We start from the raw sequence: 20,662 nt of genomic DNA on the forward strand, positions 1-20,662 counted from the left end.
GCAACTTTACATTAAGGACCACCTGACTCCTTATGCCCAACCTCGATCACTGAGATCTTCTGATGGCCCTACATCTGATGCTTCCCCACTTCTCTCAGGTTCAGCTGGCCTACACTGGGAACCGGGACTATAGTGTGGCAGGTTCAGGCCCTGCCAATGGTGGTTCCACAGGAACCATCCCTGCCTTCTTTTAGGCATTTTCACTTCACCGTGTGGTTTAGGCAGGCCTTCACAATATGAATTTTCCCTTTTAACCAACCAGCATCTACTTACTGTTTTATTGATATTTTTAATTATGTCTTTAATTGATGCTTTTGCTCGTTTTATTATAACTCTGCATGCTGCGCTCCCCCTCAGTATGCTTTTATGCTCCCTCAGTATGCTTTTTATGCTCCCCCTCAGTATGCTTTTATTTTACAAATACTTAATAAATACATAAATGCCATTTTGATAATGACCCTAGCCCACGTCCGTGTGACTTTTAACCACGGTGTAACCCTGCCCCCCCCCCCACAGCTCCTTAGCTCTCCCCCTCCACCTCCTTTCCCCGCCACGCTGAGTGGTTTTGCTCTTCACATGGCGGGCCTGGAAGAGACTCGTTTTTTTCAAGTCCTAATTGGAAGATGGCTATAATTATAGCTTCAACAGAGCACGTCGGAAAAGAAAAGAATGAGCGAGGCTGTCGGAGGCCTTCGATGGCAGATGCATGTTTTCAATTTGGGGCCCTGCTAAACGCTATCCTGTTATCCGTATTTGTTCAATCTAGTTCTGAACTTTTCTTTCTCTAAAGCAAGCTGGATGTGATCACGTGCTCAATTCGAAAGCCAGGAGAGATAAGTGTGGCGTGTGTGGCGGTGACAATTCGTCGTGCAAAACCATTGCAGGGACATTCAACACGGTGCATTATGGTAAGAATCGGTCGCAGGAAACTTTCCTCGGGCAGCAGAGCATCAGGATGATGCGCTCAAACACATAACACTTATAATGAGCAGGAATTCCCTTTAGCTACCGGAAATGTGAGTTTCTTGCTACTTCGTGATCGCACCAAACAACTGCAGTGGTACCTCGACTTACGAATTACTCGGCATACGAATTTTTCGACTTACGAATGAAAAAAGTGCCCGCACGCCTACGAATTTTTCGACATCCGAAGGACACCCGTTGGCGGTTTTAGATGGGGTTTACTCGACTTACGAATTTTTCGTTTCCAATGCATTCCTATGGGGAAATCACTTTTTTCGACTTACGAATTTTTCGACCTACGAATGTGCATTCGGAACGGATTAAATTCGTAAGTCGAGGTACCACTGTAATTTAATTGATACAACTCCAGTTTTTTACGTTGGTTCCTCCCCCCTTTACTAAGATGATTTAGAAAGAAAAAAGAAAAGCAAGAGGATACAAATGCATGATAAGCTTGACTTTCTAGTTTATTTTCCCAGGTTATAACACTGTGATACGCATACCGGCCGGTGCTACAAATATCGATGTGCGGCAGCATAGTTACTCAGGGAAACCAGAAGATGATAACTACCTTGGTAAGACATGGCACTTGTTAGCAGTTAGCAGTGGCAAAACCATGCTGTTTTCTTGATGTACTTTCATTTCCATCAGGCTAACGCAGGACTTCCAGTATGGAAAGAAATCAAAGGTAATCTGATGCAAAGTTCATCTGTGCCGGATGTTGAGTCCTGATGGTTCTGTAGCAAAAATGTGTATTAGAGGAAACTCACCCAGAGATGCCTTCAGAAGTATTTAATAAAATGCATTGTTGTTGTTATGTAGATTTATATACAGTGGTACCTCGGGTTACAGACGCTTCAGGTTACAGACTCCTGAAGAAATAACGCTTCAGGTTAAGAACTTTGCTTCAGGATAGGAACAGAAATTGTGCTCTGGCGGTGCAGTGGCAGTGGGAGGCCCCATTAGCTAAAGTGGTGCTCCAGGTTAAGAACAGTTTCAGGTTAAGAACGGACCTCCGGAACGAATTAAGTTCTTAACCCGAGGTGCCACTGTACTGTCTTCCATCAAAAGATCTCAGGACGCCTCACAAGGTAAAAATACAAGATAAAGACAGAAATAAGTAGGTAAAACAAAAACAGCAGAACAATAGCCCCCTGCTCCCACAAACACATTTAAAAGGCTGTAGAACATTAATCAGCCAAAGGCCTGGTTGAAGAGGAATGTTTTCACCTGGCACCTAAAGATGGACCTCGCCAGGGAAAGCATTCCACAAATGGGGAGCCACTAATATACCTTATGCTAGCTTTCGCCAACCTTAATAATAATAATAATTTTATTATTTGTACTCCGCCCATCTGGCCGGGTCCCCCCAGCCACTCTGGGCAGCTTCCAACAAATATTAAAATACATTAAAAACCTTGTTCGAAGGTTGCCAAACTGTTACCCTCCAGTTGCTTTGTGCTACAACTCCCATCAGCCTGATGGGAGTTGTAGTCAAAAATGCCTGGAGGGTAACCGCTTGGCAAAGGCTTCTTTGCACAAATAAGATGGCGGAGCCACTCCCACCTGATCCAGTGGGGTTAAGTGTGTCTTACTCGAAGCTAGCGTTTTATTTCCTCTTACCCTGAGAACTTTTCATTTCCTCTTATGGTGGCCTATTTGTGCCGAAGGTGACGTCCATGCTTTAGGAAGTATCCAACCACACCTTCAACTGAGAGGTGTACCTTTTTTTTGTCTCACGGCTTCACCCTCACGCGAGAGGAAGGACTCAGATTTGTTGTGGGTTTCCGTGTCATTTCGCACCGTAAGGGCCCACCGCTGCGTAAAAAGCAACAGTGGCTGGATTCTGTGTGCTTTGAAAGTTCCCCTTCCTTGTCCCTTTGCAGTGTGATAGCTTTTTCTCTCTTGCTGGCCTTTTCAGAGAACACCTTCCTTTCTGTGCAACTTGAGTACTCCTTTAGGGCTAATATAGTAGCTGTGATGGGTGAAATGGTGGGGAAACTAACTTAGGAAATTAACTACATAATCGCATTAGTGTGAATTTGTGCAGCAGACTGCTGTTTTCAGGAAACCGTCCCTTTTAGAGAAAGCTTTTAGACTTTTAAGCTTTTTGACATTTTTGTGCGTTGCTCATGTTTGGCATGAAGCAAAACGCAGAAATGCGGTGCTGGCCAAACACCTCCGAATCTCCCATTTGGATGGTCAGCTTTAGATGTTTTAACGAGATCCTCTTGTTTTAGTATTTCTTTATAGCTAAATCAAGGTGTTATGTGGTGGAGTTAACTTCCATCCTACAAGTGTATGCTGTGTAGGAAGATAAGAGAGTATGAACTGATACAGGTGTGGGATGTTCACGTGTGCATTAGAGAGAGTGTTGAAGTGTCTCTGTACTGGTTGTGTGAGAGGTTGGGTTGACATTAGAGGATATAGGCATTTGTGTCCATGAGCATAGTAGAAATTTGTGTCTTGAAGAAATCTCTCGCTTTTGTCATCCCACTTCTTCTTCTGGTCTTCCTCTTCCTGAGGCAGGTGTTTCTACAGCACCCACCACTTGAAGTGGGAGGGCTGTAGCCAATCACGCCACGTCTGGCATCGGGGTCCGGCAGGAACATGATGGAGGAATCAGGCACCTTTTTATGGTTGCTGGTTCTCCTGACTTCACTGTGAGGAGCTTCTCATACCCCTCCATATTTGCACCCTTTCAAATTTGCACCATTCCAGAATTGTCTTTTTTTTTTAACTCCCTCTCTCCAAGATTGAGACACATGTCTGCCACAGTGTTCATATAGAAAACATTTTACTTTAGAGCTCGCAACACCGCTGCCTTGTGCAGAGTCAAACAACTGATCACCCAGCTTTGTGTTGTCTATGCAGCAGCTCTCCAGGGTTTTTACAGGACTTTCTCCCATCCCAACTTGGGAGGTGCCTGGGATTGAACCTAGAACCTTCTGAATGCAAAGTGGCTGCTCTACCGCTGAGCCATGGTCCTTCCTTATACCACTGAGCTGCAACCCTGGCTAGAGATGCAGGGGATCAAACTTGGAATATCTTTCCAAGCAGAGCATGTGCAAGCGCTATGCCGTGCCCCTGCCTTCTTCTATCAGTGCAGCGTTGCAGCTTCTGCATCTTGCATTCAGGGACTTCAGTAGCTCCTTAACAAACAGGGCCAGCCGGTACCCACACCAACCCTTTGACGGCTACTCGGTTGCAGCAGCCAAAAAGAAAAAAGAAAATTGTGATGCAATCACCATTGCCTTGCCTGAGTTCCAGTGACTTGGGACTCCAGTGACTTGGTCTCTACTGTTGCTTACCTGTGCTAGCTTCTTACTGAAGAACAGCCTTTAGTAGGAGCTAATTATTCCTGGATTTCCAACTATTTGATGGCTTTGTGCTGATTTTCCAAGTCATTGTTCAGGGGTAGTAGGGAAGCCTTTTTGGACTTCGGGCTGTATTGCCAAGGTGGAAAGCTGCCAGGGATTAGGTTGCAGTAGTGGGAGAACTAGATACACACACACACAAACACACACGTATCCCCAGTGGGATCACAACATGGAGAAGCAGCACCCATCATTGTACAAATGAGGTCAAGTATAGGAGCATGGGGACACCAGCGCTGCAAGGGATTCAACTTGAATTTGAGTTTGACTTGGTTTATGTTTTCCTGTCTGCCAGGTTTCATTATATTGACAGCCTGATACTTTTGTATTAATCTAGTTGCTTTTGGTTTTGCTGTTAGCCCGCTTTGGGCTTTTGTCAGGAAGGGACAGTGAGACAGAAGCAATAAAGGGAACAAAATGAATAAGGAGTACATAAATCAGTGCAGGCGGTCTCTGGTTCCCTCCCAGTCTTGTTCTGTCTTGCTTGCTTCTGGAGATAGACATCCCCGAGTTCATTTTGAGCATTATGTAAATTAGATGGCTTTCGAATAACGTCCTTTCTTATCTAGGCAAGCAGATTACACTGATTCCGTGTGTGTGCCTGCTTGTTGTTGTTTCTATCTGCACAGCATTGTCAAGTAACGAAGGCTTCATATTAAACGGAGACTACGTTGTCAGCATGTTTAAGAAGGAAATCAAAGTTGGAAATGCGGTGATAGAATACAGCGGCTCAGACACCCCCATTGAAAGGATCAATTCTACATACCGTATTGACCAAGAGATAGTTCTTCAGGTTAGAAACATCTCACTTTAAAATGAAAACCTCATAAATACCGTTCTTCTAAATTGTGTGTTTTTATGGGAAACAGCTGAGATAATCCTTTTCACTTTATGCTTCCCCCCCCCCCCGTAACTCTCCCTCTTAGGTTTTATCAGTGGGTAATTTATATAACCCTGATGTTCGATACACATTCAATATCCCCATTGAAGATAAACCTCAGCAGTTTTATTGGAATATCTATGGCCCTTGGCAGCACTGCAGTAAACTATGCCAAGGTATGTGGTCTTAGGGGTTTTTTATTTTAAAAAATCATCACCATTATCATCATCATCTTCTGTATTTAATGCTTTATCTTCGATTCTGGTGGTGATGACAACAATGCTTCTCCTGTCTGCTTTTAGCTTCTGATAAAATTCAAGCATTTTGTTTTCCGAGAACTGTCATAGTGGAATGATGTCTGCTATCTGCAAGTCACTTGATAATGCTGAGGCACCTCCTTAACGCTTCAGATTTCCTGCTTCCTCCACAGACTAATGGCTGACCATTCTGCTGGCAGGTGGCTCCTTATCTTGCCCTGCTCAAGGCGAAGCAGTAGTGTAAATGGTTAAGCGTGTGTGCAAGTAGACACTGCAGTTTTGCTTGCAGAAATCTGAGCTCCCATTTGGAAGGCGCTGTCCAAAGGCAGCTCGGGCTGCTAAGTGAAGCGTATGGAACTGAACGTGTTTTGTTCATCCTGGTGTCCACCTGTCTTTAGAGCAGCAAATGATGTATGGGTCAGCCCCAGCTCTTACAACATCTGAACAATGTAACTACTGCCCATAGCCATCATAGGTTTCACTACTGTATGAACCTATGTTGTATTGAGCATACTTGCTACTGATCTTTAGATACGAAGAGGTTTAGAAATGTTTTTAAATGAATTACCGGTAATTCCCCCTGCCCCTGCAATTAATTTAGATAGCACTGGGATTGCTCAGTGGGTAGAGCATGGTTCTCCTAATCTCAGGGTTGTGGGTTTGAGCCCCATGTTGGGCAAAAGATTCTTGCTTTGTTTGTGACCTCATGGTCACTTTCAACTCTACGATCCTATGATTCTAATTTGCAAAGTGGAACATAGGAAGCTGGCTCACATACTTACTGGCAAGGGATTCAGAAAGGGGTCTTTCCCAGACCTACCTGCAGATGACAAAGATTGAACCTGCACAGCAGGAATGGGGAACCTTTGGCCCTCTAGATGTTTGCTCAACTACAACTCCCATCAGCCCTAGCAAACACAGCGAAGGGCCAGGGATGGTGGGAATTGCAGTTCAGCACACATTCGATGGCCCAGAGGTTCTCCCTCTGCTCCAGTGTATAGAAAAACCCTGTGAGGAGGTGTCAAGGCTGAGCCTTAGGCAACTGTTAGACATGAACCAAAGCTGGGGAAACAAAGGGCAGCAAGTCAGAACAGAGGATCATGCAGAAACAGAGCCAGGAAAACCTTGTCACTCAGGAGACATCCAAGCCCCTACAGGAAGCCTTTTACAGCACTTCCTGTCCAAGAGGCCAGCCTGGGTTGGCAGAGCCAGTCCAGAGCCACGTTCCTGCTAGAGACAGGTACCAGGCTACAGTGCTGATAACTCATAACCCAGAGTTCACAGTTCTGGCTCTGGAAGCTCCTGACAAGAAAGTCTTAATTATTCTAGTTTTTCAGCTACGATACTGAAACTGAGAGATAGTGACTTGCCCAAAGCCATGCAATGAATCCATGGCAAGTTTCCCACGCAATACTAGTACAGTGGTGCCCCGCTAGATGAAAATAATTCGTCCTGCGAAAATGTTCGTCTAGCAGGTTTTTCGTCTTGCGGAGCGGCAATGACAGCCACGCTCCGCAAAACGTAAAAAACAAAACGGCGAAATGTTTTCGTCTTGCGAGGCAGCCCCATAGACTTTTTCGTCTAGCGGGGCAGCCTTCCGCTAGACGAATGCCTTCGTCTAGCGAGTTTTTCGTCTAGCAAGGCATTCGTCTAGCGGGGCACCACTGTACTATATTTCCTGGACCACTCTGGCTCTCACCGTGAAGTCAGAAATCCTGCTTCCTTGGTGAGTGGCATTGGAGGGGAGGGTAAGTGCCTGTATTGAAAGAACTGCCAATGAGCAGCTCGGCAGGGCTGCAAACAATTTGGCAAAGAAACACTTGTTGAATTGTGAAGGAACCTGCTTGTCTTGATAGCCTACTTGCCTTTTCCAGCATTGTGATTCTCTAAACCCCATCTTGAAGGCTGTAAATTCTTTGTCACCACCACAAATTGGACTTGCTCATAGAAAAGTCTACTCCCCTGGTTTTCTTCTGTCTCTTAAGACCAAGGGTTACCATATTTTCGACAGTTCCTTTTCACAGGTTCTGGCTGTTCCTCTTTAGCTGGAAGCACAAGTTCTTCCCAGGATACCAAGCAAAGTCACCCTAGCCTCTTGTGGCCTAGCAGAATCAGCCATTAGCTGAATCCTCTTTTCACAGCCAGGTACACAGCAGCTGCTTCCTGGGAAGAGCACTGAATACTCCTGGGCTCAGGATGCATAAACAAAACGGGCTGCAGTTTACTGAGAATGAAAGATCTAAATCTTGGTAGTCAGGATAACTAGACGTCACGAATGTATACACAGCAAGTAGAATGAATTATGGATACTGGCTGAAGCATTCTTTTCCATTTCCTTCACTAGGCAGAAACTCCAGCACTGATGCAACCATTGGCCATTTTGGCCTTAATGAGATGTGGAACAGAATCTATCTTAACAAAGAGAGGCCTGTCATACCCAGGCCTCTCTTTGTCATTAACCAAGCCTCAAAGCATAGTACTGTACATAGAATCCTGCTTCTTGAAGGCAGCGTGTGAGTTCGGATAGCCACCAAGGCAGAAATCAAAGTCTCCAATACACTCAGTCTTTAACAGCCAAAATAAGCCTTGGAGCCATTGTCCTACTTTTCAGTGGGGTTGGAGAACCTTTGTCATTCCAGATGTTGTTGGATTCCAGCTCCCATTCATGGCCAGTGCAGAGGGATTATGGGAGTTGTGGTCCAGTAATGTAAAGGACACACGAAAGGAGTTATGTGATGCCCTAACGAGGGATAAAAAGAATGAGGAGTTAAAACTACAGCTGAACCAAAGTTTGTTAGACATCTTTCTGAGAGAATGTCTGAGGCTTTCGTTATCCTCAACCAGCACAAGCAAATAAAAGGCCACTTATGTAATAGAATTTTTCTCTGGATATTCTCCACAGATGCCACCCTCTTGTCCTCCCTGCACACACACACACCCTGCAGTTATGCAGAACAGACTCATTGTGGAGTATGCAAAATGATGTCCTGGCTGCCAGCATACTTGCTCCTGCTGTCATTTCCCTTCCTAACCATTGGGGGGGGGGGAGAGAGAGTGCAGTGGTGCTTACTGTCACTGGTGTAATGGAGAGCATCGTTCCCCCGAACCTGGTCCTCCCAATTTCTCTGCTCACAAACAGGGAGAAAGCTTTCAAGAGACAATTTGCACACATATATAAAAAAACTATATATAGGGCTTCATTGAAGTGAGGCCTGTGTGCAGCCTGATGCAAGGACATGTAAACCAGTTTGTGGAAGACGAGAAGTGAAGTTTTGAGAAATAAGGGGTATGTATCTCTTTCTCTAGGCCTCATAAAACTATGCTTACTTTTCCATTTTAGGGGACCGAAAAAGGAAACTTGTTTGCACCCGAGAATCCGACCAGCTCACGGTATCTGACCAAAGATGTGATCGGATTCCCCAGCCAGATCCAGTAACTGAGTTGTGTAATACAAACTGTGAATTAAGGTATCGGCACCCCTCTCCCCTACCGTTGCCCCAAAGGTAGTCTGTACATATGGTGCATCATATATATTAGGCCTTGTCTTCTTTCCTAACATCTGTGTTTTCATGCCGGATTTTTGCCAAAAATCCAAGTGTGCAGTGTTGAGGTTTTCCTTGGCTTGTGGAGAGTCTGTTTCTGCCGTCCTTGCAAGGGCAGGGACGAGGGAGAAATCCACACTTCTTGAAACAGTGCGCAAGCTGACACATAACTATCCTTCGAAATTTGCCATTCCCCAGATTTTGCAGTGCAATCCTCCCACACGAAAATGTACGTGAAAATGCATTTCCTATTGCTGAGAGTTGTCAGGTGGCCTGTTCTCTGAAGGGATAATAAGTGTCCCTATTTTAGATGGGGACAGCACTTGCTCCCAGGAATCTGTAGCCCATTGAGACTGGTAGGGCAGAAGGCAAGGGAGGCCAACAGTAGGTGGCGCCAGAGCCAATGACAGACAGGGCCAACCAATTACAGGTTTGACCCCATCCTCCGGTGGCAAAAGAGAGACTAAGGAAGAAGAAGCTGACAGATAGGGTCACCCCCTGGACTCGTTGTAGGTAAGCAAGCAGGCAGGTGTAGCCTGGCTGGGGAAAGACTTAAGTTGTTGGAGCAATTGCCCATTCACTCTAATGGACCAACCTCCACTGCGTTTATTCTGTCTTTTTTTCCTTCAGAGCATCATAGCCCCATAGAACACAAATGATTTCTCCGGTTTCAGAACACTTAAGCGCCATGAAACAAATGACAACAGTCTTTCTCTGTTTCTCTCCCCTCTCCATTTTTTTTCTCCCTTAGTTCTGCATCCATCTGGCAGCCAGAAGTGTATACACTAAAAAAAAAATCCCTATTTGTCATGGGACAGTCCCCTTTTTTGGCACTTGTCCTTGGCAGATCACACACACACACACAATTTGGCTTTGGGGAAGACTTAGGGGATGCCTTTTAAAGCATTTTGTTAACATGAACGCATCTGCATTTGCTTCTCTTCCTCGTCACGTGCCCTCCCTTCACAATGGTCCACCCAGATAGTAAATGTTGCTGAATGCGCATCCATTCTAGAACAAGCACAACCAGATCTTTTATGAGATTAAAATTCTACTATGTATTCTTCGGTTGTTGTTGTTCTTTTAAAGAAACTTGTTATTGCAAGTTTACTAACCTTTAAAAGCCAGTGCAGGACAGCATTGCTACACCTGCTCAGGACATGTGTCTTGGGCAGAGATATCCTTGGTATAGGAAATGGGCAGAACATTATTATTATCATCATCATCATCACCATCATCATCTTCATCATTATCATCATTATTATTACCCTGCCCATCTGGCTGGGTTGCCAGCTTAAGTGAGTCACCCCTGTATCATACTCCATTCAGGAGCAGTGCTACTGCCAGAGGAGGTGGCCCAATCCTGGCAGAGGGAAAACAAGCCTTTAAAATAGCATTGTGAGATTTACTCTACTCTGGAGTGTTTCATTCCATGCTCTCCTTACACAGTTCCGTCTGCCAGCCACTTACTTGTTAACGCAGTGGACACGGGAGCCTGTTGATGGAAAAAAGTCTTGTCCATCCAACAGCAACAGTTACACCAAGTCTGTTCCTTATTTCGTGGAAAGTTCTGTTGCTTAAGGAGCCTCTTCCAGTGAAAAGCAGCCCCACCTTCCTCTGTGTTCTGCACTTGCAGCTGGGGGGGCTCATTAAAATGTTTCTGAATGTGTTGCAGATGGCAGCATAGAGTGTCGGAGTGTTCCTTCCGCCGGAGCATTGCATGCCATGCTGTGGTTTTGCCAAGGAGAGGAAGCTAGCGAAAGCTTCCAAACTTTGTGACCGCCACACTTCCATGGCAGTGTCCCGTGGCTCCTGGCACTCTTCGTTGTTCGTGTGCTCTGTAGGCTCCTTCCCAAGGATTGTGAGGTTACAGCACTAAGGTTGTTCTCTCCATGTGTCCGTAAAACACCAGCTCCTCACTGGAGAGGCTGCAGTGTGAAGCAGTTCCATGGTTCAAAACCTTCTCCCGCTGTATCAAACACTTTGTGCTTTTGCTCTGCTCCGTTCTTTTGTATTTTTTGTGGTCCTCTACTCAGGCTTAAGGACAGGTTAATATGCAGCTGAAGGTAATGGGGATGAAGGACCCTGTGTGATAGGCAAAGGAGGGATGATCTCCCAGGGTGGGAGGCTGGGAGAAGAAAGGGAAGCTCCCAGGTGAGAGCTGGAAGGGTTCACCTCTCTGTGTGTGGCACATTAAGATTTACCTGCAAAAGAGGACTTTGCATTCTTCCTTTCTTCTTCTTCCTTTGCTTTTGTTCAGGGTTTTTTTAATGTAATATGTTATGGAAGGTCTTAATAAAATATTGTTTAAGTAAAAATAAGGGGGGAAAGAGGGAATGTAGCCCTCAATGGGGAAAAAATGGCCGCTTGCTCTTGGAGCAGACAATTAGCAAGGCCCAAGGTGGGGATATTTCCCAGGCTGAGGGGCACATTCCTTTCTGTACAATCTTCAGGGCCCATATGCCAGTGGTGGGTGGAGACTAGCAAAAGTGGGTGGAGCAAGATATGCAAATTTTGCATGGTAGACTAGTTTCTATGCGTACCCCTCTGTGCCCTCTAATCCAGGCAAACAAGAGGCGTTAAAAGAGTGCAAGGGCACATTCTAGTCAGGCAGAAACACTCCAGAAGGGGATGAGACAAGACTGTCGAAGGCTGTGACTTTGGGAAAGTTCCAACAGCTAGGCAGAGAGGCCTCGAGGGCTGCATCTGGCTCCCAGTTTTGAGATTCCCCACGTCTGTCCTAAACTCAAAACACCTATTATTCTTATTCTTATTCTTATTATTTAAAAATCCAAGGTCTAAAGGAAGTTAAGTGAGGTTCTATAGGTTAGTGGTAAAAAGCACATGGTTTGCATGCAGAAGGTTCCAGGCTCAAACTCTGGCATTTCCAACTGGCAAAAAGTTCAGGTAGCAGGTGATGTGAAAGGTCTCCACCTAAGTCCCCCAAGAGCCACTGGCAGTCAGAGCGGGCTGTACCAGGCTACATGGATAATTAGTCTGCAGCTTCATAGAGGATTTTTTGCTTTTTGAAAATATATTCATGTTTAAGATTGGACTGTAAGTCTTCTTTGGTCGAGGCTCAGTGGGAGGGCATCTGCTTGCATGCAGAAGGACCCAGATTCAAATCCTGACATCTCATAGAATCACGGAACTGAAATGTCGGAAGGAACCCTGAGTTTCATCTAGCCCAGCCCTCTGCAGGAATTGAATCTCCAGGTAGGGCAGGGAATGTTACGTGTCTGAAACCTTGGAGGGCTGCTGCCAGTCAGTGCCGAGGAAATACTGAGCTATGTGGACTCGCCTGACTTGGGTGTAAGACAGCTTCCTATATTTCTGCTTCTCTTCTCTCTTTCAGGCTCGCTGTAATGGCGGTGTTTTTTCTAACATGGTGCTCTTGGTTGTCCCTAGGTGGCACGTTGCGAGAAAGAGCGAATGCACTGCTCAGTGCGGATTGGGGTACCAGACACTGGAGATATCCTGCACAAAGTACAGCAAGCTGGAAGGAAAAATAGAGAAATTTGATGACCGGTACTGCAGCGGCATCCCCAAGCCAAGCTCTAGAGAAAAATGTTCAGTGGAATGTAACACTGGGGGGTGGCGCTATTCTGCCTGGACAGAAGTAAGTGCTGCCACTTACTGTGGCTCCTTCCACTGATGCTTCTTTGTATTGAGTGTGAGTGTGTGTGTGTGTGTACACACACACACACACACACACACACATACACATATATGAAAAGGACAGGGCCTTCTCCGTTGTGGTTCCCCATCTATGGAATGCTCTCTCCAGTGCAGTCCGCCTGGCGCCTGAACTGACATCCTTTTTTGGCACCAGGTACAGACTTACTCCCCACCCCCAGCTTTTGATGAACGGAGATGGTGTTGTTTTTTTGCCAGTGTGCCGCCAAACATTATTGTGGCTGCTGGTGTGTGTGTGTGTGTGTGTTTGCACGACTCTGTTAATGATGAAATATTTTTGATTTTAAACATGTTGTTAGTCAACTGGAGGCTAGCAAGCAATAGCAATAGCAATAATTGAATATTATAAGTTTGTTAGGTTACATACAGTGTACAGAAGTGAAAAGGGGCTCATCGTTTTCACCACTTCCTAGAATGGATAAAACCTTTTGGTGACCAAACTTAAGAACATTCCTCCGGTTGCTTAAAATTAGGGGAGAACTATTCATTGTAGATAGGATTTTCTGAAAAGAGATTCCTACCTCGTTTTTCCGAACTACCTCCTGGCGCTCCCTGGCGAATGGGAGCTCATCACTCCTGACCTGGGGCAAGCGGGGAGTGGGCCTTTCTGCTGTCTGCTGACCCTGCTTTTCTTCCTTCAAGTGCTCCAAGAGCTGTGGGGGTGGCACGAAGAGGCGCCGAGCTGTCTGCATGAACACCTTCAACGACGTCCTGGAGGACAGCAAATGCAGCCAGCAGGAGAAGGTGACCATGCAGCGATGCAACGAACTCTCGTGCCCGCAGTGGAAGACCGGTGATTGGTCAGAAGTAAGGAGCTTATTGCGTTAAAGGTGTAAACAGCATGGTAGATTTTGATCGCGGGAAAGCTGCAGTGCAGTAATGTTAGAAGGACCCCGAATCAGTTTGCCCACCACCATTAGGAAAAGCTGTGGATGCTGCTTTCTCCCTTAATCCTTAATTCCAGGTTGGGGACTGCCTCACCACCTAGAGATAATGCCTTAGAACCTGAAGCCCAGTGGAAAGCCCCGTTGAACCTTTTCCTGAATGGTAGCTGCTGCATGTGGCAAGCCGTTTTGTGTTACATGTTTGCAGGTCCAACTAAAACGTCATATCTTGTGGACCTTTCTGGTTTTCAAGGTTTGTGGGATCAATATTTGCACTCACAGACAAAAAATAAATAAAATATCGAGTTGGATTGCAAACTTAACCCTATACATGTCTTCAGTTTTTTAGTGCCAGGTAAGTGCTGAGGATTATAGCCTAAATTAGTTGCACTTTAGTCCAGCATTGAGAAACTCCTGGCCCATGGGACTAATTAGGGCTGTGAGACTGTGGGGCCATTTTGGGCAAACCACTGCCATCAGTTGTGAGACACGAGTTACAGAGACCTGTTATCTCCAATATAAGCTCTAAAATCAGAGATAATAAAAAAAATCTTTTATCCATAATCTTGGAGCAAAGCACCATTGCAATAAGATAAGCTTCTATCTGATCTTAAGGGTGTCAGACTACAGTGCTAAGATCAGAGATCAGCCACTGCCTGTTGTTTGAAAGGCAGCAAGCAGGAGAAAAGGGCAGGAGGCAGGAAAATCCTCTGCCTGCTCGTTGAAGGGCAGCAGAAAATGGGTTTTCCCTGGTGTTAGAACTGCAGTGCTATATCAAGTTAAATCCAGACCATGTTTACCAGGCTTTTAACTCAATGATACAAGTTAGTCGTGATTTCAATGGGACTAAAGCAAGGGTGAGATCTGGATGTGGTCCACCTTCCATTTTGACACGTGGGAGAGGCTTTAATCCCATTGAAGTCACAACTAACCGGAATGGTTGTCTATTTGGGATGAAGGCAGTGCAGTTGTGGATTTGTGAAGGGAGACTGCTATCAAGCGCTGGGAGTGGCTGTGGAGGACAGAGACACGTCCCACTGCTTTGCTCCGGGAAAAACTGCTCTTTAGCGCACATTCAGAGCAAACGGGCTTTGAGCTAAAGAGCACGCTTTTCCTGGGAAAGGGACAAGGGGAAACCACTTGGAACCATGCTTTCGAGGCATGGGACAAGTGGAAGTATGGGTGTGTCTTCCCTGTGCTGCAGGTCCATCCATTCTGTAACCCGTCCTGCATATTTGGCAGCTCTTCCTTGGTTTGCTAAAGCTGTCTGCGGACAAACGCCAGCTCCCTCAGCCCCTAGCTATTAGCAGAGGCCAGAGTTTGCTGTCCTTCGGTTCCAATGTCCCAGGGCAACTGCGTAAAAATCTTACCAATCTTACTTAGCGTTTCAGTGATTGTTGCACTGGCTTTGGTTGAGCAGTTGCTTATGCATGCCTAAAGCTTGCCGTTTCCTTCTTTTAGTGCTTGGTAACCTGCGGCAAAGGGCACAAACACCGCCAGATCTGGTGCCAGTTTGGAGGAGATCGATTGAATGACAGGCTTTGCCATCCCGAGAGCAAACCAGTTTCCGTGCAAAGTTGCCAGCAACAGGAGTGTGCCGCGTGGCAAGTAGGACCCTGGGGCCAGGTATTTGAAGCCAATCGTCTCATTTTTACTGCTATGGGGCTTTTCATTGACTCCAGCAGATGTTGTTTGGGGTGGGTTTTTTAATGCAGGCTCTTTGTCATGACTTCTGTCCCAGCACCCAAAAACTTAAGTCTTCCAGTGGTACAGGTGGAGCCACAGGTGCAGCTGCAGAATGCAACTTTCTGTTACTTGGACAAGTAGCCTATGGCTGAACACAGATATACCGTATTTTTCTGTGTATTAGACGAGGTTTTTTGACTTTAAAAAATCGTGTCAAAGAACTGGGGTCATCCAATACACAGGTAGTGACAGGGGGGGGGGGGAGAAGCGGGTCACCCGCCAGCCAGCCGGTTGGCGGGAGCACAACTTCCCCCGATGCCGCTGCATGCAGGAAACACTGACTAGATCATTTCCCCCAGTCCCCATTTCCCCTTCACAATTACCCTAGGTTAAGCAAAGAGCGAGAGTGTGTGACCCAAGGTCATCCAGCGAGCAGTGATTTGGAGCCACTTCTAGCCCAGCATCCAAAATACTACACCACAATTACTCATATTGTAAACCAGAGGGGAGCCAGCCTCATGCCGCTGTCGAAGTGCTGCACCTTCTCTTTAAATATTTACATCCATTGACATCTGTCAGGGAGCTGCACTCCACTGCCAGACAGAGTCTGGGTGGGTACAGACAGCCCCAGCCACTCCTAGCCAATGATACGTCTTCCAGCGGGTCTTCCAGCACCTCCCCTGGGGAGGAGGAGTTATCCTCAGGCAGCCAGGTGGAGCAAGGGCTCCTGGATGTTGCTCAAGGACCCAGCACTGTCTGGTAGACCCGCTCTGAAGGGGAAGGCGGCACTTCAGCATGCCGAAATTCTTATGCTGGGGTCGCAGCCATAGAATGGCACTTCCGGATTCGTCTAGCGACTAGATAGTCATGTTTCTCAGTAGCTCTGCACTGTAAATAGCCTTGCACAATAAAATGGTTAAAAGACAAGACGGACTTTGTCTTTACTTGTGAGCAACCCCTTGAGGATCCTGACACCGTCGTATGTTTATCACAGAAATGGAGGCTCTTGGCCTTAGCTTGCTTGCTGACCATAATAAGAAAGTGTTCTTGGACTTCCAAAGAGCACATGCCTTCTGCTGAATCAGATTGTGGGTATTTTAGACCAGCGTTGTTGCTGCAGACTTGCAGTCCACCACTTAATGTGCTCTCAAGGAGAGGTGGTTCCCAGCCTGGATACCAGTTGGCAGGGGTCCATATACTTGCAAAGCATAGGATGGCATGGTGCTGCAGTTGCTTCTGCAGAACCACCGGCGTGCTTGCACCGCACCAACCTCCCTGCTCCCTCAGACCTCCCTGGAAACCAGCACTGAAGCTCCACCCCACCTTGTGAGCCACTGCTGAAAGCCCATGCTCTGCAATGCAGCTGTGATCCTGAATGCAAGTACAGTGGTGCCCCGCTAGACGAAAATAATTCGTTCTACGAATTTTTTCGTCTAGCGGTTTTTTCATCTAGCGAACGAGGCAATGACAGCCGCGCTCCGCTAAACGAAAAAAAAAGACGAAAATTTTTCGGCTTGCGAAGCAGCCCCATTGACTTTTTCGTCTTGCGGGGCAGCTTCCGCTAGACGAATGCCGTTCGTCTAGCGAGTTATTCGTCTAGCAAGGCATTCGTCTAGCGGGGCACCACTGTAATTTAGCTAAGAATAAGCACTGGAAAGGAAAGGCGGCTTTTGATAAATTCTGCTTTAGAGTTGGCTTTAAGGATCCTTTAAAAAAAACACACACACGCACACACAACTTTTTGTGTTGACCTTTTCGTTTTTAACAATACATCATACACGGAACGAGAACTTCCAAGCAATCCGTCGGAGAGACTTCATTTGCCATCTCCAGTCTCCAGTGCAGCAACAGCTCTGATCTAATTATACTTTCAAAACAAGTAAATGAATAAACCTGTCCAGACCACACAAACTTCTCTTCAGCCGGTCATGCCTTCCTGTCATGATCGTGTTCTATTAAGGTTGTTGCAGTAGTCAATCGGTAAAGAAATGTGACAGAGATTATGCGAGGCTCGTAATCCACAGTATGGTAAATGATTTAAACACTTGCACATGTATATTTGAAGGGAATAAATGAAGCATGGAAGATTCCAGCGGAAGCAGTGCATTTTAACCGTTTGACCTAATTTTAAATGGAAGCGACTGAAGAAGGAGAAAGGGCTCTTTTTTATATTTTAAATCACTCTGGATTTGGCCAAAGAAGTTAGATGCTTTGAACTTCCTTGCCTCTTTTTTAATGCATTTAGAAGTAAGGCAGGTGCATTATGAAGCCTGGGACACAGGGCATATATTTGAACTGGTTTGATATTAATTCCCTCTCTGTGGGAAACTATGGTTCGGGGAGGCAGGCTAGGGTTCTCTGTGTCCTCACCAAAACTATAGTTCCCATCTTTTGGCAATCACAAAAGCACGTTCCTCCTGCTATAGGTGGTCTAGTTGGCCGCTGTGAGAACAGGATGCTGGACCAGATTGGCTTTTGGCCTGATTCAGTGGAAGCAGTCTTTTTGCATCCTTAGGCTTGTTTGCAGTACAGCTATCCCCACAGCTTTCTTTCCTTCCCCGCAGTGCACTGCAACATGTGGGCAGGGCTATCAGATGAGAGCGGTGAAATGCGTGGTTGGTGCCTACGTGTCTGTGGTAGATGACAACGAATGCAATGCTGCTACGAAGCCAACAGATGCACAGGTAAGTGTGTTGATGTGGCAGCCACACGAGAATCTCCCCCCCACACACATATATACCTATACACACACACATCAAAGGGTGAAAGGGGATGCATGCAGTGTGTTGTCAGTCAAGAAAAGTGGAAGGGCATGCAGCCATCGACGTTGCCTCCACTGGGAGGGGGTGAATTGAGCTTGCTGGGAAATACTGAAATACACGTGGTGTGATGGAGGGGTCATGGAGGAGTATGGCCCATGGTGGCATGCTCTTGCAAGCATTTGATCCCAATGAAAAATGCGCATGTTAGGGGCAAGGATTTCTGCTTAGCCTATTTGTTTATTTATACATACATACATACATACATACATACGTACGTACCTCGGCCACTCTGGGCAGCTTCCAACAAAATATTAGAAATACAATAAAACACCACACATTAAAAACTTCCCTAAACAGGGCTGCCTTCAAATGTCTTCAAAAAGTCAGATAGTTGTTTATTTCCTTGACAACTGACGGGAGGGTGTTCCAAAGGGCGGGTGCCACTACCGAGAAGGCCCTCTGCCTGGTTCCCTGTAACTTCGCTTCTTGCAGTGAGGGAACCGCCAGAGGGCCCTTGGAGCAGGACCTCAGTGTCTGGCCAGAACAATGTAAGTAGAGATGCTCCTTCAGGTATACTGGCCCGAGGCCATTTAGGACTTTAAAGGTCACTTTGAATTGTGCTTGGAAACCTGCTGGGAGCCAATGTAGGTCTTTCAAGACTGGTGTTATGTGGTGTCGGCGGCCGCTGCCAGTCACCAGTCTAGCCTCTTTCTGGTATGCTAACTTTTCACCTGGAGGGTGGGTTTTTGAATGTGTAGGGGGTCCTTCACTTGCAGAAGGAACTGAGTAGTAGAGTCCAATCATACAGTATTCCTGCAGATTATTATTATTATTATTATTATTATTATTATTATTATTATTACTACTATTAGTAGTAGTAGTAGTAGTACTCTGCCTATCTAACCGGGTTGCCCCAGCCTCTCTGGGCAGAATTGTTCTTTCGTTTCTTCATCTCACTCCCTCGCTGCTCCCCTTCCTCGCAGGATGCCTTTGGCAATTTCTCTTAATCAGTACCTCCAGGTCCCTTCTTAGGAACTGCATTTTAACCAAACCTCAGCTGTTCTCTAAAGCAGGAGTGGAGAGCAGGGATGTTCTTGCATTGCAACTCACATCACACCTGACATTCTGGCTGAAACCGATAGAAGCTGGAGTCTGATAATATGGGGGGGGGGGCACAGGTTTCCTATCCCTCATCTAAAACTTTCCTCTCTGAGCCCTTCTGTTTATTTGCCAGCATTTAATCTGTCAGGTTCAGAGCATCATGCCAGGAACCAACCTCCCCCCCCCCCGGGCTCATGTGCCCCACTTCTCCTCTGGCATGGCCACAAGGAGGAGCTCAGAAGCAGCTTGTCACTTGGTCTGAACTTGTCAAAGTGTAATCAGTCTGATTTCTTCGAAACAAGCCCTCTTCGAAGCAGTAAAAAGAAGCAGCAGCAACAAACATGGTTTACAAAGCTGGCTTGTTCTTAACAAACCATTGTTAAGATTAGCCACAATCCGCGGTTTAGATGTAATACTAACGTGTTTAATTGACGTTGGAAGCGATAGATTCTGATCTCCTCGTGAGCACACTGGCGGAGAGGAGGGGGAAGCACGTGACCTTGAGGGGAGGGGAGGGACATTCCCTTCACATTAAATCATGGTTTATTCTGACGTCCAAATAGTCCCCGCTAATTCCAGTCTTCTCTTCAGATTGATTTTGGGCCTCATCCCAGTGGCACGGGTTGTAAGCCCTTTGTGATTTATACAGGGCATGGTACAATTTGGCGCTATATAAGTGATTAATAGTAATGATGGGTGCTTCTGTAAATTAGCAAGCTCACGCTTGTGAGGGCTGCCATTTTGTTGGTGGGAGGGAATGCAGCTAGAGCAAAATAATCGAGGTGACAGCCTTCAGGCATGTATATTCTCAGCTTGGCAGATGCCCCGGGAGCATCCGCCTTTAGGGTAAGATGAGCCATTTGTATCAAACAAAAGATGTGATGACAAGTGTAATGGGGGGGGTTTCCTCCCTCCACCACCACCACCCCCTGCTTCCATCACTGCATCGCTATAACCATCTAACCTACAGGTGAAACTCGAAGAATTAGAATATCGTGGAAAGGTTCATTTCTTTCAGTAATTCAACTTAAAAGGTGAAACTAATATATGAGATAGACTCATGACGTGCAAAGCGAGATACGTCAAGCCTTTATTTGTTATAATTGTGATGATTATGGCGTACAGCTGATGAGAACCCCAAATTAACAATTTCAACTTTGGGGTTTTCATCAGCTGTACGCCATAATCATCACAATTATAACAAGCAAAGGCTTGACATATCTCGCTTTGCACGTCATGAGTCTAACTCATATATTGCACTCCAGTAGCTAATGAAAACAATTGCTTACATAAATGGGCATTTCCACAATATTCTAATTTTTCAAGTTTCACCCGTACACTGAAATCCCTTTGAATTGCTGATAGCTTTCTTTTTCCTGTTCTCGTCGATAAAATAGGACTGTGAAACAGCACCATGCCGTCTCCGCCCAGGAAGCCCGGAAACGAAGCAAAACAGCCACAGAACCCAGTGGAGATTTGGATCCTGGACTCCCGTACGTTAAACTGGTCAGCTT

The 20,662-nt window shown here is 46.0% G+C and overlaps 1 protein-coding gene across 7 annotated transcripts in view; it reads left to right on the forward strand.

The window, feature by feature from the left end:
- The window catches only part of ADAMTS9 (ADAM metallopeptidase with thrombospondin type 1 motif 9), a 130,118-nt gene that overhangs the window by 52,082 nt on the left and 57,374 nt on the right, over positions 1-20,662 (forward strand). For all 7 annotated transcript variants that reach the window (XR_004426037.1, XM_033141296.1, XM_033141299.1 and 4 more), the window contains exons 15-24: positions 791-908; positions 1,443-1,538; positions 4,970-5,133; positions 5,267-5,396; positions 8,818-8,944; positions 12,428-12,638; positions 13,358-13,522; positions 15,061-15,225; positions 17,850-17,969; positions 20,546-20,641. Coding sequence is in view for 6 of the 7 variants with exons in the window: in XM_033141296.1 (XP_032997187.1) it covers positions 791-908; positions 1,443-1,538; positions 4,970-5,133; positions 5,267-5,396; positions 8,818-8,944; positions 12,428-12,638; positions 13,358-13,522; positions 15,061-15,225; positions 17,850-17,969; positions 20,546-20,641 (1,392 nt within the window). In the remaining variant the exon portion in view is untranslated. The remainder of the gene's footprint in view (positions 1-790; positions 909-1,442; positions 1,539-4,969; positions 5,134-5,266; positions 5,397-8,817; positions 8,945-12,427; positions 12,639-13,357; positions 13,523-15,060; positions 15,226-17,849; positions 17,970-20,545; positions 20,642-20,662) is intronic.

The sequence above is a fragment of the Lacerta agilis genome, chromosome 2 (genome assembly GCF_009819535.1).
Source record: "Lacerta agilis isolate rLacAgi1 chromosome 2, rLacAgi1.pri, whole genome shotgun sequence".
Classification (NCBI taxonomy): domain Eukaryota; kingdom Metazoa; phylum Chordata; class Lepidosauria; order Squamata; family Lacertidae; genus Lacerta; species Lacerta agilis.